This window comes from Microtus pennsylvanicus, chromosome 3 (genome assembly GCF_037038515.1).
Source record: "Microtus pennsylvanicus isolate mMicPen1 chromosome 3, mMicPen1.hap1, whole genome shotgun sequence".
Classification (NCBI taxonomy): Eukaryota; Metazoa; Chordata; class Mammalia; order Rodentia; family Cricetidae; genus Microtus; species Microtus pennsylvanicus.
The window spans coordinates 125,226,545-125,254,355 of NC_134581.1; the positions used below are offsets into that span (position 1 = coordinate 125,226,545).

General features: G+C 45.8%; 1 protein-coding gene, 1 long non-coding RNA gene and 1 pseudogene across 2 annotated transcripts; 2 read left to right on the forward strand and 1 right to left on the reverse strand.

The window, feature by feature from the left end:
* Positions 1–2,755: 2,755 nt before the first annotated feature.
* LOC142847326 (uncharacterized) lies at positions 2,756–27,474 on the forward strand. The gene is made up of 4 exons (XR_012910145.1): positions 2,756–2,782; positions 3,018–3,184; positions 26,941–27,317; positions 27,397–27,474. It is a non-coding gene; the product is annotated as an uncharacterized LOC142847326 (long non-coding RNA).
* Mos (MOS proto-oncogene, serine/threonine kinase) lies at positions 12,623–14,009 on the forward strand. The gene has a single exon (XM_075968040.1). The coding sequence runs from the start codon at positions 12,845–12,847 to the stop codon at positions 13,877–13,879; it is 1,035 nt and encodes a 344-aa protein (XP_075824155.1). The 5' UTR covers positions 12,623–12,844; the 3' UTR covers positions 13,880–14,009.
* Positions 19,167–19,868, reverse strand: LOC142846689 (thioredoxin domain-containing protein 9 pseudogene; annotated as a pseudogene).
* Positions 27,475–27,811: the final 337 nt, after the last annotated feature.

Consider the following 27,811-nt stretch of genomic DNA (forward strand, 5'->3'; position numbering starts at 1 on the left):
TAACTGCAAAAAAAAAAAAACTTTGAAATTCATTTGTAATTTCTAAGATAAAAAATCAGTAACTATATTAATTTTCTTGACTCAAGATGCTATAACTAAGAATGGGAAGAAAACACAATAAGAAGATTTAACTGGGAACCGTGCTGCTAAGACTGAATTAGAAAAAGCAATAGCAACACTTGTCTATTAAAAGAAAAGAGTATGTTTTCCAGTTTTTGTCTCGAAGTGGAAGAGGAACAGAGGGAAGACAATGAACCTCATGTGTGAAATACCTCTACAGTCATGATTTCCAACTCTGTTTTGCCAGGGCACACTTGAGGAATGGATTCCACAAGCCACTGTGAGCCTGATCCAACTTAAGGTTAGGAGGACAAGAAATAATTCAGATCAAAGGGACAATGCTACACAAAAACAACAAGGTCAAATCCACGGACCAAAGTTGGGCAGTTTGAGCAATAAAAGATAATTATTACTGTAAGCCGGGCGGTGCTGGCACTGTAGTGCATTAAGACACATTGGATGTATGAAAAAGAGTCATGTGTCCATATTAACAAAAATGCTTAAAATTGAATAAAGATCATCAATTGAATAGCCTGTATTAGCTTTGAGTCCTTTAATCAAAAGTGTTATTTGGATTCACTTACCACCAGTGAGAAATACAGACTTTATAAGTATTAAACACGTAATGCTTTCTGGCTCAGAGAAGGATGGCAACAGAATGTTCTCTTAAGCTGTGACAAAGACATTAAGAATGGCCAAATCTCAGTCTGATGCGCTCTCAAAAGTCCATGAGCCTGTTTATTTTCAATAAGATAAAAAAATTGCAGGATATCATTCAACTCAAAAGTTTCTATAGCAAGCTGTTATAGAATATCTGAATTATTAAAATCTTGTCAAGTGAGAAGGTATTTAAATATATATGTATTTATATGATATATATTTTCAGAGTTAAAATTCAAAATCCAAGTGACCAACCCAAATGGTAGAGAGTGCCGCTTCTAGAACAGAACAAAGGCATGTACACAAATCTCACCCAGGGACTTGCCTCCGTTCTACAAAATGTAGATCAAGCTCTGAAATTCGAAGTTGATCGCAGAGAAATGGCAGTAATTCTATGCGCACTTCACAGATTTAGAAACAAGTCGGTGTTCTATTACAAGGTATGAAATTCAAATTCCAGAAGAATATAAGTAGCATAATGCTATTTCAAGTTTGACCCAAGAATCTCTGCATTGAAATTCTTAGTAAGATAAGTATTTGTCTATGTTTGAACGTTTGGGTTTTTGGTTTAACTCAAAAGTGAGTTTTCGGCCTTAATTCGCGTTTGTAAACGGGCGGGGTTGAGGGTGGGATTGCCAAGGGCTCCAATACTCTCCTACTTCTAATTTCGCCATTCTGAAATCCTGCTGGACGTAACCCGAGCTCCCTGCAGCGGTCCCGCCCCCCAGCTCTCCGAGTCCCCCCCCCCATCTTCAAGACTGCGCGTGCGCGAACGCGGCGTCGCCCGTGCCGCTCTCCCCCACCCCGGAGGGTCTTGAGCGTCGTTGTGACGTCTGTGGAGTTTCAAAGCATTTTCAAAATGTCTCCCGACGGTTACACGACGACCCTGGGACGCGCTAGCCTGTGGGGAAGGGCGGGGCGCCGCTCGGTGGCGGGGTCCTCCTCTGGGGACCCCCGAGGCCTCAGCCACCGGGCGGGTCCGACGGCGCCGCCGCTCGACTTCCGGGACCCGGAGCAGGAAGGAAACGCCCGGGCCGCCCGACGGGGCGGGGCCGGCCTGTGCTCCCCGAGGGGCTCCGTAGGGAACCGCGTCCCGGGAGCTGTAGATTCCGGTCTGTTGTCGCCTCTGATAAACGTGCTGAGGTCTGCAGATCCCGAAGTCTGCATCTGGGGCGGGGAGGGGGGGGGGACACACACAGAGGATGTGCAGGCTGCCAGGAGCGGTCTGGACCAGCGCAGCCTCTTCCCAACCTTAGGTCGCACGTGCCCTGACCTTCAGGAGTTGCCTTTTGCCTGTGGAGATCACAAAGCCTTGTTGTACTTAATGAGATAAAAGTTAACGCTCCACGGATTGGCCGTACGTGGATACTGTGACGTGCTTTTACATCTTTTTTTTTTTTTTTTTTTGATTTTCGAGACAGGGTTTCTCTGTGGCTTTGGAGCCTGTCCTGGAACTAGCTCTGTAGACCAGGCTGGTCTCGCCTGGTCTCGAACTCACAGAGATCCGCCTGTCTCTGCCTCCCGAGTGCTGGGATTAAAGGCGTGCGCCACCATCGCCCGGCCGTGCTTTTACATCTTTATTTGAAAACAAAAGTGCCGGAAAACACAGTTTAGACTTTTAACTTAAAATAAAATGAATTTATTTAACCCCAGTACATTATTTTTTAAACTAGTGCTCTTAACACATCTGTGTTTCTTACTTGGGATAAGCCCACACACACCAGAGTTTTATTTCTATGGGTTTCATAAACAATAGTTAGTAGTTACGTGCCATCTATCATAAACCCTGAGCGAAGGAGTTTTGAAAATCTGAGTCTTCATCACAAGCCCATGGTTGGCTGTGTTCAGCACCTTGTCCATGGGTGGAAACTGAGCTGATGGGACAGTAAGCAACCCCATCCATCTAACCCCAGAACCTTTGTAATTTATCTCCATATGCCGGCATTATCCACTCCTGAGACCTGTAAATATTTCATTTCTAAATGCAAATTTAGTATTTACCCAAATGTGTAGGGCCCGGGTCTACCCTTGTTCCTGGGATTCATCTTGAGGACAGTTTCTGGTCAGCTAACTAAAGCATTCTGTTTGTTCCTGTGCTCCCTCTGACCCGCCTGGTGATTAGCTGTGGGGCATTGTTTACTCCATCTTGGGTGTGGCAATTTCCCACCTGCCTTGGGGGGAACTTCTTGTGCTAGGTATAAAGGATTTATAAAGGATTTCCCCAAGTTGAATAAACGGCATTCCACTGATTTCCTTTCGAATGACCCAGGTCTCTTGTGTGTTCTTTCAATCTCCAGGCCCTTGCCCGACTTGCCCGTAAGTACAGTGGCGCGCGAACTTTACCGAGGGGTAGTAACACAGAATCGGGTGTTACAATTGGAAGCACCCCTGGGATCATCAGACCCATCTGCGAGACCGGGAAGTAGGATCCCTGAGAGGTCGCCCTCGGAAGGCTGGCCAGCAGGTAAGAAATTGAGTGGTGGGGGTGTATTGGTAATGGGTGCAATTAATTCTGTTCCAGTGTTAAGGGGCCGGTTGACAAGCCAATTGTTAGTTCTTTTGGAGAAACAAGGCACCGGTATTAAAGTTGAGACAGCACAAGAGATCTTTAAGACAGTTTTAGAGTTTAGTCCCTAGTTTCTACATTCAGGAAGTTTTAATACTACCGATTGGGAACAGGTAAAGGCTGACCTTCAAAAGAGCGAGGGCCAGAGAATTCCCCACAGTGATATTTTCACTATGGCACTTAGTCAGAGATGCTCTTCTCAGTGATGATGTCAAAGTAAAAGAGCAATTAGAGAATTTGAACAAAACCCTTGAGGAGATTCAGGAAGAATCTGTGAGTTCTATTAAGAGTTTTGAGGAGCAGGAAGTTAAGAGTATTAGTAGGGATATAGAAGAGGAAGAAGAAATTTTAGAAAAGGAGATTGCACTGATAAAAAGTTAGAAAAAGAGGAAAGGAAGGAAGCAAACAGATGTCTCCATGAGACCTCCGCCTCAAAAAACATTCCTTGACACTTCAAATCCTTGTACTACTGCTTCTGCCCCTATAGACTTAGAGGCGGAAATCCGAGAGATCCAGAACAGATTAATCTAAGTAGAGAGGCAGATTTATCCTGTTGTGGAAATTATTGATCCGCAAGAACAGAGGATCAGGCAACATAACCCCCTGGCCTTTAAGGATATTAAGCAGTTAAAAGAAGCAGTTATGGACTATGGAGCTCATGCTCCTTTCACTATAGCTTTATTGGAATCCTTTGCAGAACTCAACCTTACACCCAGTGACTGGATGCAGCTTTGCAGGGCTTGTCTTTCATGAGGAGATTATTTGTTATGGAGAGGTGAAATGCAGGAAAATTGCAAAGAGACCGCACGGAATAATGCCATTGCAGGTTTTCCCCATCATAACCTTGACATGTTAACTGGTGAAGGACAATATGCTGGTGTAGCAGCACAGATTGCATATGATCCCACGATTTATGCTCAGATAGCTGCGGCCGTTAAATCTTGGAAAACTTTACCTAACAAAAGAGCAGGAGAACAGCTTTCTAAGACCCTTCAAGTATCTTCAGAACCTTATTCTGAGTTTATTGACCGCCTGCTACAGGTGGGAAGTCGCATTTTTGGGGATGTGGACTCAGCTATGCCAGTCATAAAGCAATTGGCCTATAAAAATGCTAGCTGGGGGACTAGAGAGATGGCTCAGTGGTTAAGAGCATTGCCTACTCTTCCAAAGGTCATGAGTTCAATTCCCAGCAACCACATGGTGGCTCACAACCATCTGTAATGAGGTCTGGTGCCCTCTTCTGGCCTGCAGGCATATATGCAGACAGAATATTGTATACATAAAAAGTAAATAAATAAATAAATATTTTTTAAAAAATGCTAGCCGGGCGGTGGTAGCCCACACCTTTAATCCCAGCACTCAGGAGGCAGAGGCAGGCAGATCTCTGTGAGTTCGAGGCCAGCCTGGTCTACAAGAGCTAGTTCCAGGACAGGAACCAAAAGCTACGGAGAAACCCTGTCTCGAAAATCAAAAATAGAAAAAAAATGCTAACAGATTTTGTCAAGAGGTTTTATGCCCCCATAGAAATGGAGATTTAAATGACTTTATCCGGTTATGCAGGGACATTGATGGCACTCACATAATGGGTCAGGTAATTGTTTCTGTCCTTAAGGAGGGTCAAGGTGGAGCTAGGTCAAGGATTTGTTTTCAATGCAGAAGGTCAGGACACATCTAAAGAAACTACCCTACAGGTAAAGGGACAGTTAATCATCCCAGAAAAAAAGCTGATATGATTCACAACTTGAGGCAGAGACTGGTGGAACTCAAGCCCAACATGGTCTACAGAATGAGTTCCTGGAACAGCTAGAGGCAGGACACATAGTGGCATCCACTTCTCCCTGGAATACTCCTATTTTTGTTATTAAGAAAAAGTCTGGTAAATGGAGGCTGCTGCAAGATCTTAGAACAGTAAATGATTGTATGAAAATTATGGGGACAACTCAACCTGGGTTGCCTCAGCCTGTGGGTATTCCTGCAAGATACCATCTTCTAGTTATTGACCTGAAGGATTGTTTTTTCACCATTCCTTTGCATCCAAAAGACTGATAAATTTGCTTTCATTGTACCATCTATAAATTTCAAAGAACAATACAGGTGCTACCAATGGGTAGCATTGCCCCAGGGCATGGCCAATAGTCCTGTCATTTGCCAAATGTTTGTAGCCCAGGTTATTGCCCCAATAAGGTACATTCTATTAGCTGGACAGGACCCAGAGATAGTCCTTGAGTCTTTTGCTGACTTGCAAGAATGCCTAGCTGGGTTAATGATTGCTTCTAAAAAGGTACAATAACAGTTTCCGTATCAATACTTGGGGCATCGGCTGTTACAAACAGGAGTAAAACCACAGAAAGTTAATCTTCGCTTAGATAAACTTTTATATATGTTATGGTTTTGGTCCCTTTAAGAGACAAGCCACACCCATTCCCCTCCCCATACGCTGAGGCAGGCTGATCTTCAGCTTCTGGCCTGAGCTTGTTCTCTTTTCCATTTTCCTCTCGGAGAGGCAGCTTCGCTTCTGCCTCTCTCCCCACTTCTCTGCTTCCCCCCTTCTCTGTCTCTTCCTCCTCTTCTCTCTCTCTCTCTCTCTCTCTCTCCCTCTCTCTCTGTCTGCCCCCCTTCTCCCGTCCTCCTCCATAACCCCCTGAATAAACATTCAACCTTACCCTGCATGTCGTGTCTATCCATGTTTCTGTCTTCTGTCTGCCCGCCACATGTTGTCTGCTCTATTAGAGAGCCCGCCATGCCACAACAAAAGCCGCACAGGGAAGGGGCAAAAGGCTGGAACCGAAAAACGGCTGTGTATAGTTTTAATGGGGCCATTTATTTGGACAGAGACGGATAAGTGTAAGGCATTAAAGCATGAGGCCGGAGTGATAGGTCTAGATGGCTTGGCTCCCATGGTCAAGGCCGTGCAAACACCCGCAAAAACCGTGGCACCTCAAGCCTACAACGAGAACGGCTCCCCGTTAAAGCATGATGCAGATGGCACGAACACCCGGGCCCTATGAAAAGGCATCCGATTCCATGGGGGGAGCTATAACCTAGCTGAATCGACTCGCAGGCAGGAGGGATTCAGCCTAGGTCAGGCCGCACCGTAGCGGCGTGCTGCACCGTAGCAGCAGTTACAATGAAAAGAAGGAAGAAAAAGAATAAAAAAAGAAAAAGAGGGAGGACTGGAGGCCCCGGGCCTCCAGGCGCGGGTGAGCTGAGGGAGCTGGCTTAAGGACACACCATCCCAGGCACAGGCTTAGCACAGGAGACAAGCCGATTGAATGCCAGCGAAGGGAACAACTGAGGCCCTGAAAGCCCGCGATTGGAGGTCCCCCCATCCCTAAAAACCGTGAAGGGTTGCCGGGAGCTCAATGGTCAATGCCGTGGGTTAAAAGAGATGGTTAAGCTGGCTGAGATGGGGACACTCACGATTAGTTGATTTGTTGTTTGGAGGAGCTGCATCCAGGCAGATGGAAAACGTGGTCATTGCAGAGAAGGTCCTCAGGTCCTGATTCTGCCCCGGGAGGGACCTCAGAGTCCCGGCCGGCGCCGAAAGCAGGAACTCCGGCCCCGGGTAGAAGTCCAGGGCGCGCGAATCATCTGAGTCACGGCACCAAAATGTTATTCTTTTTAAAAAATGCTGCAAGATCCCCGCGGCAGTAGGCAGCAGAAATGCTGTAGGTCCCAAATGGTGGTAGCGGGCCAGACAGTGGGCCCTGGGAGCAGCCAGTCCCAGGCAGAGACAGCTGCTGGTCCCAGAGCAGTGGTGGCAGGCCAGGCAGGGAGACACATGGCGGGCGGACAGAAGACAGAAACATGGATAGACATGACATGCAGGGTGAGGTTGAATGTTTATTCAGGGGGTTATGGAGGAGGAAGGCAGAAGGGGGGCAGAGAGAGAGAGGGAGAGAGAGAGAGAGAGAGAGAGAGAGAGAGAGAGAAGAGGAGAAAGAGACAGAGAAGGGGGGAAGCAGAGAAGTGGGGAGAGAGGCAAAAGCGAAGCTGCCTCTCCGAGAGGAAGATGGAAAAGAGAACAAGCTCAGGCCAGAAGCTGAAGATCAGCCTGCCTCAGCGTATGGGGAGGGGAATGGGTGTGGCTTGTCTCTTAAAGGGACCAAAACCATAACATTCCCAGGTCTTCCTTATAATAAAAAGCACACACGTCAAGGAAGCAGAAAAGGAAGAGCCCAAGATGGTGGCAGGCAGGTCCGAGGTAATGGGAATGGGCGTGGCTTGTCCCTTAAAGCGACAGGAAAGCACAACAGTTACGACGAAAAGAAGGAAGAAAAAGAATGAAAAAAGAAAAAGAGGAAGACTGGAGGCCCCGGGCCTCCAGGCGCGGGTGGGCTGAGGGAGCTGGCTAAGGCCAGCCGTCTCGGCACAGGCTTAGCACAGGAGACAAGCCGATTGAATGCCAGTGAAGGGAACAACTGAGGCCCTGAAAGCCCGCGGTTGGAGGTCCCCCCATCCCTAAAAACCGTGAAGGGTTGCTGGGAGCTCAACAGTCAATCCCTTGGGTTAAAAGAGATGGTTAAGCTGGCCAAGATGGGGACACTCACGATTAGTTGATTTGTTGTTTGGAGGAGCTGCATCCAGGCAGATGGAACACGTGGTCATTGCAGAGAAGGTCCTCAGGGACTGATTCTGCCCCGAGAGGGAGCTCAGAGTCCCGGCCGGTGCCAAAAGCCGGAACTCCAGCCCCAGGTAGAAGTCCGGGGCATGCAAATCATCCGAGTCACAACACCATTTGTTATTCTTAAAAATATATGGGGGGTTCCCAGTGGCAGCGGGAAGCCACGCGGCGGAACCCCCAATGCAGCGGGCGCATGTGAGCAGACCCATGGAGCCATAAAAGCAGCTGCTAGCCCCGAAGAGACGGTTGTTGGTCCCCAGGGCGGGCTGGCAGAGTTGCCATGAGAAAAGCGGCTACAGTTTCCCACCAGCGGGAGGGCACGAGCCGCGCTGGCGGTGGCGGCGGTAACAGACATATAAACACAGAAAATAGCCATAAACATTTATTAAGAAAGGGAAAGAGAAAAAGGAAAAGAGAGAGAGAGAAGAAAGAAAGGAAGAAAAGGAGGGAGAGAGAGAAGGAGAGAGGCAAAGCCTCATGAGTACGCCGGGAGAGGAAACGGAGAAAGAGCGATGGCGGGCGGAGATCAGAGGTTAAAAAGGAGTGGGCGTGGCTAGGGCAGGGACCGAAAGAATAACTATATATATATATTTTTTTTTAAATGGTGCAAGGTCCTGGCAGCAGTAGGCAGCAGAAATGCTGTAGGTCCCAAATGGTGGTAGCTGGCCATGTGGTGGCAGACAGCATGCCCTGCAAGCAGGCAGTCCCAGGCAGACACAGCTGTTGGTCCCAGAGTGGTGGCCCGAGCGGTGGTGGCGGGCCATGTGGCGGCAGGCAGCGGGCCCTGGGAGCAGCCAGAGATGGCTGCCTGTCCTCGAGCAGTGGCTGGTCCCAGGAAGGGAGACACATGGCAGGCTGGCAGGAGACAGAGACATGGATAGACACGACTTGCAGAGTTAGGTTGAATATTTATTCAGGGTGTTGTGGAGGGGGAAGTGGGGACAGAGAGAGAGAGAAGAGGAGAAAGAGACAGAGAAGGGGGGAAGCAGAGAAGTGGGGAGAAAGGCAGAAGCGAAGCCGCCTCTATGAGAGGAAGATGGAAAAGAGAGTGAGCTCAGGCCGGAAGCTGAAGATCAGCCTGCCTCAGGGGATGGGGGAGGGAGTGGGCATGGCTTGTCTCTTAAAGAGGCAGGAAACCATAACATAAACTACAAACTTTGAATGATTTTCAAAAATTGCTTGGAGACCTCAATTGGGTCCAGCCCAGTCTGGGAATTCCTACTGGAGTCTTAAAACCACTTTTTTGACATTCTGCAGGGGAATCCAGATCCAACCTCCTTTTGTGAGTTGACACCTGAGGCAAGGCAATGTATTACTTTAATTGAAGAAAAGCTTGCCTCTGCTCATATTCATTATATTGACTATAGTCAGCCGCTGCTGTTGATAATTTTTCCCTATCAGCATAGTCCTACTGGAGTTTTTTGGCAGAAAGAACCCATTCTATGCGTACATGAACATGTGTCACCTGTAAAAATTGTTCCTCTACTTATCAGCCCATCCCATGATAATGAAGCCATTGCTGTGGATGCCAGAGCAGCTAGAGCTGCTGGATTTTTCATTAGTCAATTGCTTCTGCTAGCACAATGGATACCTTCTCAGGACAGGCTGAAAATGCCTTGGCCATTCAAATTGAGCTAAATTTACAAATGAATATTGCAGTTAATTTTGCTATTGGTTTTGGTTGAAGACCACTGCTAGATTATACAGTAAAAGGCTTATTGCTGTTATTCATGGACCCTGGAGTGTACAATTTACAAATTGGCTCTTGAGATTATTCTAGTTAGCTATACCAGGGTTCCTTTCACCAGCACTGAGACCTTACTTAAAGGGCTCCAATTTGGGCAGACTTATTAAGGATTGAGCAGGCACAGTCTACTTAAGGAGTGCTTATATGTGCTGGAGCATCATCTTCATGGTGCCAGAGCCATGGGCAAGCTCATGTCATGTGGCAAGTCCTCTTAGCTATTGCCCCAGAGAATCTTTCAGCACAAATCTGGCTGAACTCGGTGATGGGTGATTATTGAGCCAATGACGGGAAAGGTTTTGGGGGGGCTGCCCCAACCTAAAACAGAAAATGTGTTTTGACCTGGATGCTTTCCCATGATGGGTAAGGAATATTGCCTGACGTCCAATGCCACCTAAGACAGGCCTAGTCATATAATTTACATAAAAGGGGGACCTGTAGGGCCTGGGTCTACCCTTGTTCCTGGGGTTCATCTTGAGGACAGTTTCTGGTCAGCCAGCTAAAGCATTCTGTTCCTGTGCTCCCCCTGCCCTGCCCGGTGATTAGCTGTAGGGCATTGTTTACTCCATCTTGGGTGTGGCAATTTCCCACCTGCCTGGGGGGAACTCCTTGTGCAGCAGCTAGGTATAAAAGATTTCCCCAAAGTTGAATAGACCCAGGTCTCTGTGTGTTCTTTCAATCTCCAGGCCCTTGCCCAGCTCACTTGCGATACAGTGGCATGCGAATTGTACCAAGGGGGTAACACAGAATTGGGTGTTACAGGCAAAACAGCAGAGAATGAAGATTTTATTAAAATGCACTATAGTTTGCTTTTTAAATAGTTTATCCTGTTAATCTGTTCAGAACTACCCAACTTTTATTCTTCCAAAATATTTATTTTGATAATTATTATTATCCCAATTTCTTACATAATGCATTGAGGTCTAAACAATTAAATATTGTCAGGAGCCAATTTCCTCCTAAAATCATTACAGGAACCATCACCCTGGGGAATCTACAGATCTGGCAGGAGCCAATTTCCTCCTAAAATCATTGCAGGAACCATCACCCTGGGGAGTCTGCAGAGAACCCCACATCCCTAATTGTGTTAGGAATCATTCTATTGACAGAGTCTACCCCACACCCAAATTGGCTGTTAATGGAGAGCTATCTGTTAGCGGAACCCACCTCACATTCCAAACTATCTAGAGAACTAGGTGTGTCAACTCGTGACTTCCTGGCCTAGGTGACCTGACCGAAGGTAACCTCCTGGCTACGTGACCAACACGGACCATGTGACCAACGTGAACCATGCGGCAAGAGCCCAGGCCCCTGTGCCCACCCCCCAACTCCTTACCCTATATAAGCTGTACCCCATCTCTAATAAATGGAGGCTTTGACAAGAACCCCGCTTAGCCTCCTTCCTCTTTCTTAGCCCATTTATATTCCAGATAGTGCCTCTCCGTGACCCTGGAATAACTGAACTGCCAGGTGGGTTACAACCCCTAGACTAAGTAACCCACCAAGGCAATCAACAAAATATTATGCCCAAGGTTACAGACTAAGCCATATTTATTACCATCGAGTAGAGACTTGGAGTTGTATGAATTCTGAGTTGTTTATAGGAATGGCTAATTGAATTCTGAGTTGTTTATAGGAATACTAACTTGCCTCCTCAAAACTTGTAGTTCTAAAATCAGAAGCACATAGTTGTCACATAAAAAGTGGTCACTTGCCGGGCGATGGTGGCGCACGCCTTTAATCCCAGCACTCGGGAGGCAGAGGCAGGCGGATCTCTGTGAGTTCGAGACCAGCCTGGTCTACAGAGCTAGTTCCAGGACAGGCTCCAAAGCCACAGAGAAACCCTGTCTCGAAAAACCAAAAAAAAAAAAAAAAAAAAAAAAAAAAGTGGTCACTTGTCACCTGTAAGCAAAAAAAGAAAATAAAGCTTTACCAAGCAGCTGAAAATGTAGCTCTTTTAGGGACTGTTTTTGAATGACAGGGTAATAGTGTTGCTCTCTTCTTTTCCCCCAAAGATATGGCATGAAAATGAGTGCTGTAGGGGCCTGGCGGTGGTGTCGCACGCCTTTAATCTTAGCACTCGGGAGGCAGAGACAGGAGGATCTCTGAGTTCGAGGCCAGCCTGGTCTACAAGAGCTAGTTCCAGGACAGGCTCCAAAGCTACAGAGAAGCCCTGTCGAGAGAGAGAGAGAGAGAGAGGAGAGATACAGAGACAGAGAGAGAAAAGAAAAAGAGTGCTTTACTGTAAAAATCAGAAAAGATGGGTCTGTGGTTTGGTGTCCAGACTCTGAATTTACGTTCAGTACCTGATTTTCTGTAGTGTAGGTGATTCTGTGCCGTGTCTGTTTCTCCTGCTTTTTCTATGCTTGTTGTTATTTACAGCTGTGCCCATCAGAATCGTGTTCCTTTTCCCTTCCTCCAACACTGCATTAAATTCCAAGTAGCTCCTTGACTGTGGAATCTGTCTTGAAAGTGAGCGAGCTGTGAGTGACCTGACTTGCCTTGGAAGGGAAAGACTGGTAGGAAGTCAGGGTGCTGCTAAGATGTCTTGTTATCTCTCTGTAGAAGTTGAATACAGCATCAGAATTCCTATTTGGATCAATGACACGAAGTTACAATTGTTAATTCTTATGAAGGTTGTACCTAATAATCTTGGCAAGTGGTTCCACAAATGTCTGCTATTTGTATTGCGACTCTCGCAGCCAGTAGCTGCTGACAGTGATTTAATGCAGGTGAAGACTAGCACCGACAATCATTATAGCCTGGAAAGTGTACCAAAGGTCACTGCTTTTTCTGTTTTTCCTCTTCAGTCTAAGGGCCGGTGTATCAGATGATACTTGAACATCGCTTTCATCGTATTATGATTAAAGAGACAGTTTAAAGGAGAGGTGAGCCCTGAGGCAGGCCGGTGCTCTCTAACCTGTGAGAGGTCGTTTTTTTGCTAAGGATTTACTTTAGCTGTGAGACAGCAATGGTTTCATCTGAAAGAGACTGCCCTGCTTCACCTGCGCCCCACCCCCACCCTATCTTGCCAAGTAATAGCGCAGCTGTGGCTCGTTTTAAGAATACAAGGAAGGAGTAAAAGGGGCTAGGGTGAAGGCAGGAACACTCCACCACGCTTCCAACGCCTCCTGGTTGTTCCTAGTCATTTCTCCCTAGTGCCCCCGTGCCTCTCCTACCTGAAGGTGTGATGCCATCGCCTTTAGCCCTGTATCGCTACGCCCATGGCAAGCTGTCACCCTCGGTGGACTCGCGGCCCTGCAGCAGCCCCTTGGTGCTTCCCAGGAAAGCAAGGAAGCTGTTACTGGGGGCCGCTTCTCCTCGGGCCCCGCGGCTGCCACGCCGGCAGGCCTGGTGCTCCATCGACTGGGAACAGGTATGCCTGCTGTACAAGCTGGGCTCCGGAGGGTTTGGGTCGGTGTACAAAGCCACCTACCGTGGTGTTCCCGTGGCCATAAAGGAAGTGAACAAGCGCACCAAGAACCTACGTGCATCCCAGCAGAGTTTCTGGGCTGAACTCAACATTGCAAGACTGCGCCACGACAACATAGTCGGGGTTGTGGCTGCCAGCACGCTCACGCCCAAAGGCTCCAACAGCCTGGGTACCATAATCATGGAGTTTGGGGGCAATGTCACTCTACACCAAGTCATCTACGGTGCCACCAGCTCTCCAGGAACTCTAAGCTGCAGCAGAGAGCCACTGAGTTTGGGGAAGTGCCTTCAGTATTCCCTAGATATTGTTCGCGGCCTGCTTTTTCTCCACTCACAAAGCATTTTGCACTTGGACCTGAAACCAGCGAACATTTTGATCAGTGAGCAGGACATCTGTAAGATTGGCGACTTTGGCTGCTCCCAGAAGCTGCAAGATCTGTGGTGCAGTCAGACGCGCCCTCACCACATAGGAGGCACCTACACGCACCAAGCTCCCGAGCTCCTGACAGGAGAGAGCGCCACGCCCAAAGCCGACATCTACTCTTTCGGTATCACCCTCTGGCAGATGGCCACCAGGGAAGTGCCTTACTCAGGGGAGCCTCTGCAGGTGCTGTACGCCGTGGTGGCCTACAAGCTGCGCCCCTCGCTGGCAGGGGCGGTGTTCACTGCCTCCCCGACGGGGCAGATGCTGCAGAGCATCCTCTGTAGCTGCTGGGAGGCCCGCGCCCTGCAGAGGCCCGGTGCAGAACTGCTCCTGAGGGACCTGAACGCCTTTCGAGCAGCACTAGGCTGACTCCATCCAGCCTGGGCTGAGAGAAGCTTTTTATTTCTGCTTATTTTTTTTTAAAGAAGTAAGAATGGTGTGGTAGAAAACATACCCGTGGGGCATATTTTTGGAAAATAAAGTTACTGAAATGCTTTTCCTGAGACTAACGAGGCTACAGGTCTCATGGACATCACTGCTGGCAGCCTTACCTCCTTTATGGTTCTGTGTCCCCTTTCTGGGCTCCTGGCCTACTGCATCATTTCTGTAATATTACTGTCAGTACGAGTTGTTGCTGAATGAAAGAGGGAGGGAGGGAAAGAGAGAGAGGGGGAACACAACTGCAGCTAGGTATGGTGAAGGAGAAAGTTTATTGTAGATAAAAGGCGACATAGAAATGCAGGAACATCTGGAAGACACAAGAGTGGACATGGCCCTGAGCCATGTGAGGAGAAGGGAAATGATGGGAGAGGGGAACTGGGTGCATTAACCAGGAGACCCCAAAAAGGAAGGAGTAACCAAAATGGCTGGATTATATAGGGAGGGGCAGCTGGAGGAAGGACAGCTGGGTGGGAGGGAGAATTAAGGGTAGAGGGTGAGGTGTGCCAACAGGAGGGCCCTGTAATAGGCTGGGAGGAACTGAGGGATGCAGGAGAAACCTGGCCTCCAAGTCCACTTGGCTATGTTAAATAGGCACCTCAACCTTTTGTCCTGGATTTGAAACCTAGCAGTTACTGATAAAGAACAATTTTCTGAAACAGAGTGCCACTCTAGACATGCCTCATTGTTCCTGTAAATTAATTCTCTTGTGTCACATCTCCCCCACCTAAATCTGAGCTTCAGTTCACCTGCAACCAAACAACAAAACCAACACTTTTAAAAAGAATGGGTAGTTTTCTCTTCTGGTCCATAAGAAAAATGTGTTTTGCAGTCCCTTTCACATAAGTTTTGCAAATTGAAGTAAATTACTTTTTCAAGTAATAATCTAAATGGCTTGTAATTGCTCACATTTGAACATGGCCAGGAGCAGAAAAGTTGTAAAAATACTTCTCCATGCCGGGTGGTGGTGGCGGCGCACGCCTTTAATCCCAGCACTCGGGAGGCAGAGGCAGGCGGATCTCTGTGAGTTCGAGACCAGCCTGGTCTACAGAGCTAGTTCCAGGACAGGCTCCAAAGCCACAGAGAAACCCTGTCTCGAAAAAACAAAAATACTTCTCCACTGGGTATATTTTGCCTCAGATTTGAATTCCAAAGAAGATGGCAAAAAAGAAAAAAAAGTTGCGCCGTGGTTGCAGACAGGAGTCCGGTGAAGAGTGAGGGTTTAGTGATGGGAAGAAAAGACCAGTAAGAGTGTGATTGTATTGTTTTCTAGAAGTTGAAATACTGGGTGTCGTGACTTGATGAGGTTTCTAGAGAAGGAAATGATTGGGACGGGGTTGGCTTTCTCTTAGTGACAACAGTGTCCATTTGTGGAGGGGGACAGACAAATAGAATGGCTGGGAGGGCTGGGGGCCCATGTGGGAAAAAGGCTGTGTGTGCTTCAGAGAGAAAGAAGAGCAGAACGCTGGACGAATCAAGAGAAGGGATGTGTGTGGTGGTTTGGGATGAAGAGGTAAAAATTTATTTGTAAATGAAACCTGAGGAGACAAAGATAACTGGTGAAATTCTAAAAGTCAAAGAGCAGAAAGGAGCTTTAGGAAGATTGCAGTCTTGGAGAGAAGGGACATCTCTCCCAGGATAGGAGGCAAGCATGGGGCCGGGCTGCCAGTGGACGTGAGGCTGGAAGAGGCGCTCTGGAAACTCAAGGCTCTGGGCTTCCTCTGTCTAGAGTGGTGGGTAGGGAATCTACAGAATGAAATTCTGATACAGAAGTGCTCTTGGGGAAAGCCAAAGGGAGCTGTCTGGGGCCAGGTAGTGTGATATAATGTTGCTAACTCTGTCCAGGTCGCTACAGACTATGGTTGGTCATTTGCTCTGGGCTGCTGCAACACTGTGACAAAGTCATTCAGTGGAAACTACCCTTCGGGTCTTTTCCTAAGCTATCAGTAGGCAGACTGAACCCACAGACCTCCCCCCACCCCAGGCCCATTGCTAGGCAGCAAGAGCTTGGCTCAGCCTCCAGTCACTGGCATGGCCCACTGTTGCAGTCCTGGTTAAAGGAGCGGAAGGCTGGCTGCACTTTGGGAGTTCTAGGCTGAGAACCAACCACAGATCTGAAATTATTCAGGGGAAAAAAAGAATTGTACTAACTTGTACAAACTTTCCCCCTTGTTATTCTCACAACATACTGTAACTGATGTTTACGATCCGTTTTATTAGGCATTGCAATCAGTTGGCAGATAATTAAGGAACATAGGGTGTGTAGGTTTATGTGCAAATACAGTAGCATTTTATCTAAGGGACTTGTAAGAGTCCTAGATCTAGGTGTCCCCCCTCCCAAGAACACCAAGAAATGCTGTATTCAACAAATGGAAAAGGTTGTCACTACTTTATTATTAGGGAGGGTTTTTTTAGGTTAGATGATTTCACCCAACTGTAGTCGGGGTTAAGTACGCTGAACCTGTGCGTGGTAGGCTATGTGAAGCTGTGATGTTCGGTAGATCAGGTAAATTTTGAGAGTGATGTTTTCAATTCATGATGCCTTATTGGACCTAACACCCATGTAAGTTGTCGGACACCTGTGCTTCCCTCCTCAGGGATGCAGCTCAAGTAGAGTGTTCTAGAATGTGCACGGCCCCAGCCTCAACTTCCAGAAATATAAAACTAATTCATTTAAGATATATTTTTTTCTGTTTATTTTAGCAAAAAAAGCTATCATTAGAAGTCTTCAATACAAGACATTAAAAAGGCTACAATGAGTCTGTTTTGTTCTACTGTGTTCAAGTATGATTCTAACTATATGGAATGCCTCATCCTCAGGCTGCCATCTAGCTACACAAGGCATGAAACCCTTCTAAAAGGAGCCTGGCCACAGCCGAGGTCCAAACATCTTCCTTTCTGAAAACTACCAGGTAACAAGTGAGCACAGAAGAACCAACTCTATACATTCCATAATTCGTGATCTTATGAGACACAGAGAAGCTCCAAAATGTAGTGAGACTGAACCATTTGCACAGGAGAGTGTAGGGATGAGAGGGAAAGGGACCCATGAGTAATAAGTCCTAGAGACACCTGGAAAAGTAGATATCCACAGAACGAGAGCCCCTTGGGAAGTGTGTGTGTGTGTGTGTGTGTGTGTAAAAGTCTGAACGTAATTGGCCCCCATAATCCCATAGGGAGTAGCACTGTTAGGAGGTATGGATAGGGATTAACTCTGAGAACTGAACTGAGAGCAGAACCGAGCTCCTGTAAGTTGGAAGAGGAAGAAAAGGTGTTACCATGTCCCATCATTAACAGAGCTCGGACGATGGCAGTGAAAGGGCCCCTGAACATGAGAGGGTCACCTTGGGGGCAGGGCAGAGCATTAGAGAGTCTCAGAGGCCACCTGAGCCCCACTTTGTTTGGAGAGCAAAAGCTGTGGCTTCAAAGAGGGACCGTGTAGAAGAAGTGCCGTGTTTGCAGGAAGCAGGCAGATGAAGGAAGTCTTTGAGCTTTGGAAGATGTGCTGACTGAGCTTGAGCCTGTGTCTAGGCTGCTCTGCATCCAATAGTCTGGTCAGATGGCAGCGGTGTGTCTGAAAAATCAGCTCAGAATATTTACACAAAGGTCAAGACAGAAAATGAAAACTGAGGGCTGGAGAGATGGCTCAGAGGTTAAGAGCACTGTGACTGATCTTCCAGAGGTCCTGAGTTCAATTCCCAGCAACCACGTGGTGGCTCACAGCCATCTGTAATGAGGTCTGGTGCCCTCTTCTGGCATGCAAGCATACATGGAAAGAATGTTGTATACATAATAAATAAATAAATCTTAAAAAAAAAGAAAAGAAAATGAAGACTGAGTCAGGCTATGGTAGGAAGAGACACAACCTACCAGTGGTAACCCTTGCTCACAGAAATAGCAAGTAGATAGCATCCAGCAGTAAGATTCAATGCCCTAAATCTAAAGAGAAATAGATAAAGGTAAAAATGTTAGCAAAATCAGAGTGTTTAAAAAACGTATTTGGGCCGGGTGGTGGTGGCACACGCCTTTAATCCCAGCACTCGGGAGGCAGAGGCAGGCAGATCTCTGTGAGTTCGAGACCAGCCTGGTCTACAAGAGCTAGTTCCAGGACAGGCTCCAAAACCACAGAGAAACCCTGTCTCGAAAAACCAAAAAAAAAAAAATGTGTTTGGAAGGGTGTTGAACAAGCATCGGGTAAAGGTCAGAGGGCAACATGTGGAAGTTGGTTCTCTCCTTCACATGTGGGTTTCAGGGCCTGGTTTCATGTGGGTTTCATCAGTGTTGGCTATAAGTGCTTTTATGCACTAAGCTATCTCACCAACCCAAAACCTGTCCTTCCTTTTTTATAGTTATTTATTTAGTGTGTGTTGTGCATGCACGTGTGTAGTGATCTGAGGGCAAATTTAAGGAGGTAGTTCTCTCCTTTTACCTTTATACAGGTTCCCAGAATGGAAACTCGGGGCACTAGGCCCTTGGTGGCAAGTGAGGCATCTCATTGTCACAGCTATTATGCAACTGTGCTGAAAAACAAAAAAACAAAACAAAAAAACTAATTAAAACTCTAGGAATATTGAGAATAGTAATGCAAATAGGTTACTACTAGTGGATAAGCATGAAGGAGTTAGGACCTATCTCAAATAGTAACATGAAAAAAATAAAAGCATTAAACACGCATCAACACTTAGAGAAAACAGAAAACTGAGAAAAATTTAAAAAAAAAACACAGGAATAAAAGTAAAAAAAAGTTAAAAAGCTGTAAAACAAATAAGTTTGTTAAATAAAAGCCAACATGCATACTGCTATGAGAAAAAGTCTACAAAGTAGAATATGCAGATCAAAACAAGATTATTTTTTAAGTTAAGAAAAATGCTGTTTGCTAAATTTTGGAAATAAAACTGAATACCTAGAAGAATTTATGGCTTTCTAGGCAACTTCCCCAAACTAGCCCCCAGCAAACTGGAAGAAACATAGTTATTCAACTTCTGACCAACTTACCCCATAAGACACTCTTGAAAGAGCAGCATTTATACAGAAACCTGATTAAGATTACTTTAAAATAGAAAAAAAAAAGAAAGAAAAACCACAAGGGCTAGAGAGATGGCTCACTTAAGACACGAGGCCACAGACAAACTAGTCAAATTGTCTTTGCATATAACAGATCAGTGAAGAATGCCAGAATATAAATATCAGATGGTCTATGAACCAAAATCAATAGAATTTAGAAAGTGTGTTTAAATCTCACATAAACAGACAGTTTGCACAGAATTGAAGCAGGATTGGAATCCTATCTCTTCCCTCAAACAGCTTCCCTTCCCAGCTCTGTGAAGTTTGTCCCAAACTTCTCTTGTCTCTGAGAAGGCGGCGCCATTGAATTTTCTAAGTGATTCGTGATATCAGAGCACCCATTCAAAAATTTCACAGCGAACTCAGCTGTGCGTCCTACAGCATAATCCTGCATTTTCTCTCTCTTGAGAGAGCCAGTGTAGGAGTGACTTTGATCCAAAGTCTGCCACAAAGTAATGGTGCCCTTTCCACATTCAGCTTCGAAAATTTGGTTTCAAGATGTTTTTCGGCCATTATTGCTAAATATCTGTCTAGTATTTGACACGTGAGTGTGAAGTCTCTGTGGAAAGGGAAAGCCACTTTTCAGGGCTCCTCCTTGGATGGAGTCTCTCTCACTGGGGTTTTCTCTGTACTCCCCACGTTTTTCAGAAAGCCTTTCTTCCTGCTTCAGCTGAGCTTTCTGGAGTCCGTGTTCTTCGAGGAGTCTCAGTTCACCTCCTTCAATGTGATTCTATTTCTGAATCCAAGTGATTCCCCACTAGTTCAACAGCCTGCAGGGACTGGTTCTCTGGAGCTTTGAGAAGGTGTCGATCAATCATCCATTACCTTCCATTTTCCGCAGTGGTCTTGGCACTGGACTGTTAGGAATGCCTAAGAAGTGAGGGCACTTCAGCTCAAGAAAACCTCTGAGTGCACACACACGCATGCGTGCACACACACACACCCCTACCCCACATTCCCTCCCCAGGGTTTTGGGCTTGCAGCAGTTGTGAGGGTCACAGACCAGTCATCACTTCGATACCCTCACTGCCTGCAGCCCTCTCAAGACAGAGTGCAACTTTTACAAAAGAGACTCAGAAAGAAGAATAAATGAATTTCCCCTTTAATCTGATTCAGCACACACATGTAACCAACGTTCATTTCTTGGTTTTGATAATTATTTCATGATGAGATAGGATGCTAGCATCCACGGACTCTAAATAGAAGACATACGTTAGTCATCTGTGTTATCTTTGCAACTCTAAATATTTGTGCATCTTTTGGGTTTCTAAATGTTCAAAATTTCACACACATAGGGACTAGAGAGATGGCTCAGCAGTTAAGGTCACTGGCTGCTCTTCCAGAGGTCCTGAGTTCAAGTCCCAACACCATATGCAGCTACCTTTAATTCCAGTCCCAAAGAATCTGACCTACTCCTCTGGCTTCTCTGGGCACCAGACACATACACTGTACACAGACATAGGTAAAACACTCATACACATAAAAAAAATCACACATGAATATCAGCACAATAGCAATTATCTCACCAGCAATCATGGGAGTCATTCTCCCCAAACTTAGGAGCAATAGAATGCCCACTATGCTGTGGATGTTTAGTACCTTTATTGATCAATGGTACTCAAAAGAAAGAATATGTGAGTTCTGTAACTATAGCGAGGAAAAGCAAATTCTGTTTGTTTTTTTTTTTCCAGATACAAACCTGGTAGGAGGGACAAAAACCCAGAAAAATTCAGAAAGCAACAATCAGGCACTGCTTCTATCTATCAGATTCAACACAGCCTGTAAAACCTGAACTATGATAACACCAGAGTGTTGATGGGGAACATCCTTCAGCCAATGGCTTTGAGAGGCTGCACCAGATTGGGCGTGGTCTTGGATACCAAAATGGTTCTCTCTCTCTCTCTCTCTCTCTCTCTCTCTCTCTCTCTCTCTCTCTCCTGGATATTGGATTCAGTCTTGTTTCTGGTTGGTACAGAGTTCCCCCTAAATAAAGAACCCCTTTATTATACATAACCCTGAGCTACCACAGGATTAATTTATTCATGTTTGCCTTCAGAGTGTGACTCTACAGGGCCATTGGGACAAAAAAACGCATATTAAAAATAAAGACAGACAGACACATGAAGACACACAGGGGAGTTCTGGATATAATATGATGGTGTTTGAAGACAGGAGAAATACCGGATTTCTAATGCGATCATCTATAGACATCTATGTAGCCAACTGGAAACACGGGATGCATCCAGACTTCATACCACAAAGGATACATTCCCAAAGGGTCAGACTCAAAAATTAAAACATGAAGTGATGAGAAGCCCCAGAAGGCAGGTGTGAATTCCTTTAAAATATCAGAGTGGGGATGCCTTCCTAAAGCCATAAAAGAAAACGTGTATTCCCATCTGTGAGAAGGAACATGGGTGCGTGGGAAAGCGTCAGCGGTGCTTCCAAAGCCAAGAGGGGAATCACAAGCCAGGCTCTGCGGGACAGTGCTTGTAAAATCCAAGATTAGTAGAAATCCTTGGAAAAAATAACCTGCAAACATCCATTTACAACCACGAGATCCTTACTTAGTGGCCCAATAATTCTACTTCTGGAAGTTTAAGCTGTTATACATACACAGAGACCCAAGAACAAGCTCATTCATAGCCGCACTCAGCAGCAGCAGAAAGGTAAGTGTCTCTCAATAGGAACTGGCCTTTATTTACCCCATCATAAAGCCCTGTGCACTGACCAAAATAAACGAGCCTCCACTTTGCTGGGAAGCCTTCAGATTTTCAATTAGAAGCGAGGGACAGGACTAATGAATGCAGCTAACAGCTTTCCTCTGTGAAGGAAAGAGGGAAAAAAAGCAAGAGTTCCTATTTGAATTTGTGTACAAACTCCAGAGGAAAACTAAATGCTAGGACGAAATGAGTCTGTGCAGTGTGTATCTTTTATAGTAATCTGAGAACTGAACCATAGTTCCTGTTGGAAAATAATGAAATCTAACAGCAGAAAGCATTTACACATAGTCAAAGACCTCTTCGCTAAAGCTTGCCTTCAAACAGTTTCAATGCACCTTTCCCGTTGCCATTCCCCCATCCTCCTTCAGCCAACAGAATCTCAGTAAACATGCTTTGAAACACGCCAGGAGCATCATTTCTCCCTAGCTAGTTCCTCAGGTTCAAAGCAGCTGTGGTCCTTAGCAACCAACATGGTCACGGCCTTTGAAGGAGAAAGAGACAGACATCCGGTTTCTGTCCCATCCTTCAGCTAAGCATTGCTGCTGTATTGTCCTCTGCTGCCTTTGCTGGTCTGCAAATCACCCTCTTTTCTCTTGATGCAAATCCCCCTTTCCCCCCACTATCGTGTCTGAAACACTCTATTATATGCCAAGAACCGTGTTTACAGAGATAACTATTCACAACCAACCTGTTTACTATTATTGTGATTTTGTTTTTAAATATCAGGATACTGAGACCCAGTGAGGACAACCTGTCACACAGACAAAGGATGGGAACATTAACCCATGCCCTTAACTATCATATTCTTCTACCTGGGATGGTGGTAGTGGCAGAAAAAAACAAAGATTTTTAGCTTTATTATTTCAAGTGTTTAAAGAATTTATCTGAATCATAAGAAAATAAGGCATTCCTTCGTACAAATGTTAGGGTACTTACTATAAATGGAACAGAAAAGACATGTGAAAAATATGAGCTACAAGGGAACAAGAGCCCGGGTGTACACCTAATCCTTTTGTTCATGCCCTCCCGAGCATAAGATCATTTTCTCTGTATTCTTCTATTCAGGTATGTATTAGCACATTTTACCCTCACACCATCATGTGTGGAAGTACTTACAGCATCAAATAGGAATTAGATAGAGGCTCCTGTTTATGTGTAACTGATGAAAACTTAAAATAAATTTTAAAAAAGGAACAGGAAAATGGAAGTGTAGGTACATCTTAGGGATGTATTTCAGCAATGTCACTCTAATTCTGAACCATGAAATAGTGTTCTGTTTGTTTTTGAGACAGGGTCTCACTGTGTAGCCCAGGCTGCCTTCTTTTTTCTAAAAATTATTTTGTATCTATTGTTCTAGTGTGTGTGTGTGTGTGTGTGTGTGTGTGTGTGTGTGTGTGTGTGTGTGTTTACACGGTCATACCATGTATGGTATGTGTGGAAGACGGTCGAGAGCCTGCAGGAGTCTGTCTTCTCTACTGTGTGGGTTCTGGGGAGAGAACTCAGGTGTTGAGTGTTGGCAAAAAACACTGAGCCATCTTGATGGTCCCGAGCTGGCTTTTAGTTCTCAATCCTCCTGTCTCAGCCTCCCTGGTGCTGAGATTATAGGTGCTGTACATGCTGGACTGAAATAAACCCAGCACGAGTTTTAAGAAACACACACAGAGACAAACAAAGCATCCTTCTCAATTGCCTTGATATATGTGAGTCAACTCACGCGAGAACCACTCTTTCTACGCCCACACTATTAACACTGAGCATGGTCCCTCCGAAGGGGAAAAACCTGAAAGATGAAAAAGTCCACGTGGTCAACTAAGGAAAGGCAGCTGGGGAAAAAGAAACCAAAGTGAGCGCACTGCTGAGTAGGGAGTCAGATTACAAAGAGGGAAACCGGAAGGTCTACAGAACAAAGACGGCCCCCAGAAGACCTTTAAAGAAAGGCAGGAGGTTGGCCAGGGCCAGAGGCTCGTGCCCTTCCAAAAGAGGTCAAGGTGCGGAACTTCCCTGATTTAGAAGTGGAAGCAGATTTTCCCGCTTTCAGGTGCAGTGAAGCATAGAACACACAGTTTGTCAGTCTAAGCAAACGTTTGTGAAAAGCTGAGGAAGGTTTGGGTTCCAGACAGATGGGGAGTCCTGCCACAGTACCCTCCCAGAATAAATCATATATGTTTTCTCCCACGTTTTTTAAATGCTGTGGCAAGGGGTGCCTTAGTAGTCCCTGTAGCCATCCTTAACGACCCACTCCAGTGTATCTCTCCGTATTTATTCACGACTTGTGGCTACTGTGATTTTAGCCACAATGATTCCTCACCAGGGCTATTTTTTACATACAGTCAGTTGAGTTCAGTCTCGGGTATGCAGGCAGAGCGTTGTACCAGGGCTTTGTTTAGTATTCATGTTTTGGCTTCTGCTTGCTAGCATCAACTACATCTTTTGTACAGCAATACTATCCTGTATTGCCTTTAATTTGGGTTGAGCACGTACTACTAGATTCTTTAAACTCTCTGCTCTCTGGAAATTTCAAGGATTCTTCCTTGTCTAATAAAATTCAATTTCAGCACATTTTATGGACCTTGTTTTAAATCCCCAGGCAGAGCAGCGATTGGAACTCTCAGCTCCAGACAATGGTGTGGGAAGACCATAGTGTTGGTTACTAAGGAGCCAAGTTAACAGCTCCACCCCCAATAGTTCCTCTAATCCATATCAAATTATTATTATTATCGTCGTCGTCGACACCATTATTATTAGGAGGTAACCAGGAAATGGTTGCCTCTTAATAATGGGGAGGCACTATTCAAGTGGAAAGCAATTTGCCCACATGGCATGACAGTGCAGGCAACTGCAAGGTGACACCAGGGGGTGCTGTTGACCAGTGGCAGGGCAATCGCCAGGGCTATAGGAACATTTTCCTGAGTCTATGGAGACCTAGGGTGGAAGATGTCGCAGGTCAAGTGGGAGATGTCTTGACATCAATAGAGTGTCATGAATACTGTCACTGGCATACTGTCTATCATGAGAAGCCATCGATTCTAAATTTACTCCGGCTTCTAGAGCCCTAAGGACAGAGGGTAAGTGTATCATGCTTCTGCTTGGGAAAGGCCAGGATCTCCGAGAGTGAATCAAAACATGCTTCCTGTTCTCAAAGAGTCTGGCCTACCGCATCAGTTTTACTAAAACTATTTTTTTCAATAAATACTTTACATACCACATACCAAAATCGTTTCCAGATGGATTAGAGGCCATATGTAAAACTGGAAGAAAACAGAGTTGAAAGGTTATTATAAGTTTGAAGAGAGAAAAGGTTTCAAAAGCCATGGAAAAACTATAGAAGAGATTGCCAGGATTAATTACACAGTCGAGATGGCTTCCCCCTACTGAAAGTGTCTGTTTCAGTGGCCTTTGGTACAATCAGAAGAGGACTCAGCACTAGACTATTTTATTGTTTTTATTGAGCTATACATTTTTCTCCACTCCACTTCCTTTTCTCCCTCTCCCCTTCTTCCCTCTCCCCTTCTTCCCTCTCCCATGACCCCCACACTCCCAATTTACTTGGAAGATTTTGTCTTTTTTACCTTTCTGTGTAGATCCATGTAGGTCTCTCTTAGTGTCCTTTTTGATGTCTAGTTTCTCTGGGATTGTGAACTGTAGGCTGGTTTTTCTTTGCTTAATGTCTAAAAGCCACTTATGAGTGAGGAGATATGATATTTGTCTTCCTGGGTCTAGGTTAACTCACTCAATATGATGTTTTCTAGTTCCATCCATTTGCCTTCAAATTTCAAGATCTCATTATTTTTTACCTCTGTGTAGCACTCCATGGTGTATCACTGCTGTGCAGCCCCATCTGTTGCTGCTTGGGGTGACTCCCGTGCTGTTGGTGTTCTATTTCAAAAGCTCTTCCTGACCCCAATACCAGGAAGGGTGTCCCCCATGTGTCTCTCCATGAAGAATCTAGCCAATGATACATGGAGATCTGTAAACAAATGTGGGTGAGGGATAACTTTGAGGAAAGACAAGAGGGCTAACTATACGGAAGGATTGGGTGGAGGTAATATGCATGAGTTACAAAGAAGAAAGGGTGCCGAGCTACTTGTTCTTCTAGTTCTAACTCTGACATCTATTTTTTCATTTGGGTGGTGACTAAGAACATAAAATACGTGTGATATCGAAAGCTCTCCTTCTTTATTCAAATGCCTATTCTTGATGTGGGAGTGTCATATATCAATCTGTTGATTTCATTGGTTAAGTAATAAACAAACTGCTTGGGCTCATAGCTTAGAACATAGGTGGGTGGAGTAAACAGAACAGAATGCTGGGAGGAAGAGGAAGTGAGGTAAGATGCCTCAGACAGAGACGCCATGTTCCCCTCTCCCAGGCAGACGCGATTCAGCTCCGACCCAGGATGGACGTAGGCTAGAATCTTCCTGGTAAGCGCACCATGGGATGCTACAAACATTAGAAATGGGCTAGTCCAGGTGCAAGAGTTAGCCTAGAAGAGGCTAGATAGAAATGGGCCAAGCGGTGTTTAAAAGAATACAGTTTCCGTGTAATTATTTTGGGTCATAAGCTAAAGCTAGCCATGTGGGCGGCCAGGTGCTGGGGACGCAGCCCGCCGCTCTTATTACTACATATTCTAACTGGAGTTAGAATAGTTCATGGAGTTGTACAGGTGTTGGGTCTGGTTAATTTTGCTGTATGATGTTTTAGGGGGTTTTCATAAGTTATTTTTTTAATAATAGAGCTTATAAAATTTTAAAAATAAAGAAGGGGGTATTTTAAAAATGAAAAGCAGAGCAAAATAACCCGGGACAAATGCAGGTGGCAGCAGAGTCACCATGTTTTCCCTCTGCCGTGGCCCCAGAAGTCCCAGTGCACACAGCACAGATGGAATTCCTCAGACTAAAACATGTTTACCACAGAATCTTGGGTTCTACCTAAATCTCTCCTTCCCATGTCTCTGTCTCAGGAAATGTCCAGACTCATGGAGGCTCAGAGCCCGGATTCCTCCTGATGCCCTCCCTTCCCACATTCTCTATGCAACCAACAGGAAGTCAGTCACCAAGGCTCCTTCCAAACCATTCGCTGTCTCTCCGAGGCTACATCTTTATACTTCAGCAAAGATCGTTAAGGCTACTTCTTTGTACTTCCGCAAAGATCACCACGTGTCTTAACCCTCGTCTAGCCTCCTGCTTGTCTCTGTTACCTTCCTAGATCCAGCTCATCAAATCACATACCGTATTGTCCCACCACACCACCCCCTTGCATCAAAACTCCTTCAGAGTATCTCTGAAATGATGCATGCAAGCCCTGACACCAGAGCCTGTGAATAACTGGAGTGGCGTCTCTGAAGATGTGACTAAGTCGCAGACCTAAGGGCAAAGATTCTCCTGGTATCCTTAGAACTAACAGGGAGACTTGACGCAGCAACTCAAGGGTTGGCTATGTGGAGATGGAAGCAGAGGCGAGTGCTGGGCTCCTGGGCAAGGGAAGACGGGATTGGCAAAGTCAGCGGAGGCTGGGTAAGGTGTGGAACAGATCCTTCTTTCAAAGCATCTGCAAGTATCCTATCCTGCCAACACCGTAACCTGGTAAGTCTGGCTTCTAGAACTAGCGGGGAGGGGGGCTTATTTCATTTCAGCCAACCAAGTTTGTGATATGTTTTTACAGTAGCCCCCAAGTGTTTGGAGCAATGAGACCCCAGATCCTGAATTTCTTGTAAACAACTTGTTTTCCCCTGATCTGAGTACCTACAGCTGCTCTGAGCACGAGACCTTCAGGAGTTCCTGATGGCAGGAGAGTGGTTTCTGGTGGATTTGGCTGGGGCATGGCTATCTCTATATAATCTGCCCCTGAACACAATAAAGGGGGCATTCTTGGGGAATTCAAGGATGACCCGTGTCACTGTCTCTCTGTCTGTGTGTGTCTGTGTATTTTAACCTCCAGCCCCTTGCCCGAAGCTGGGTAACTGGGTAATAGCGCACCAAACACAGACACGGGGGTGCGGTGCGTGGCACCCAAGGAACGGAATACAAGCAACTTCCCATTGTGCTTACACTAAAAGCCATGTTACTTTACAAGGTGC

Coding starts and splice junctions, on each gene's coding strand:
- Mos (XM_075968040.1), top strand. CDS start 12,845: ATGCCATCGCCTTTAGCCCTGTATCGCTACGCCCATGGCAAGCTGTCA.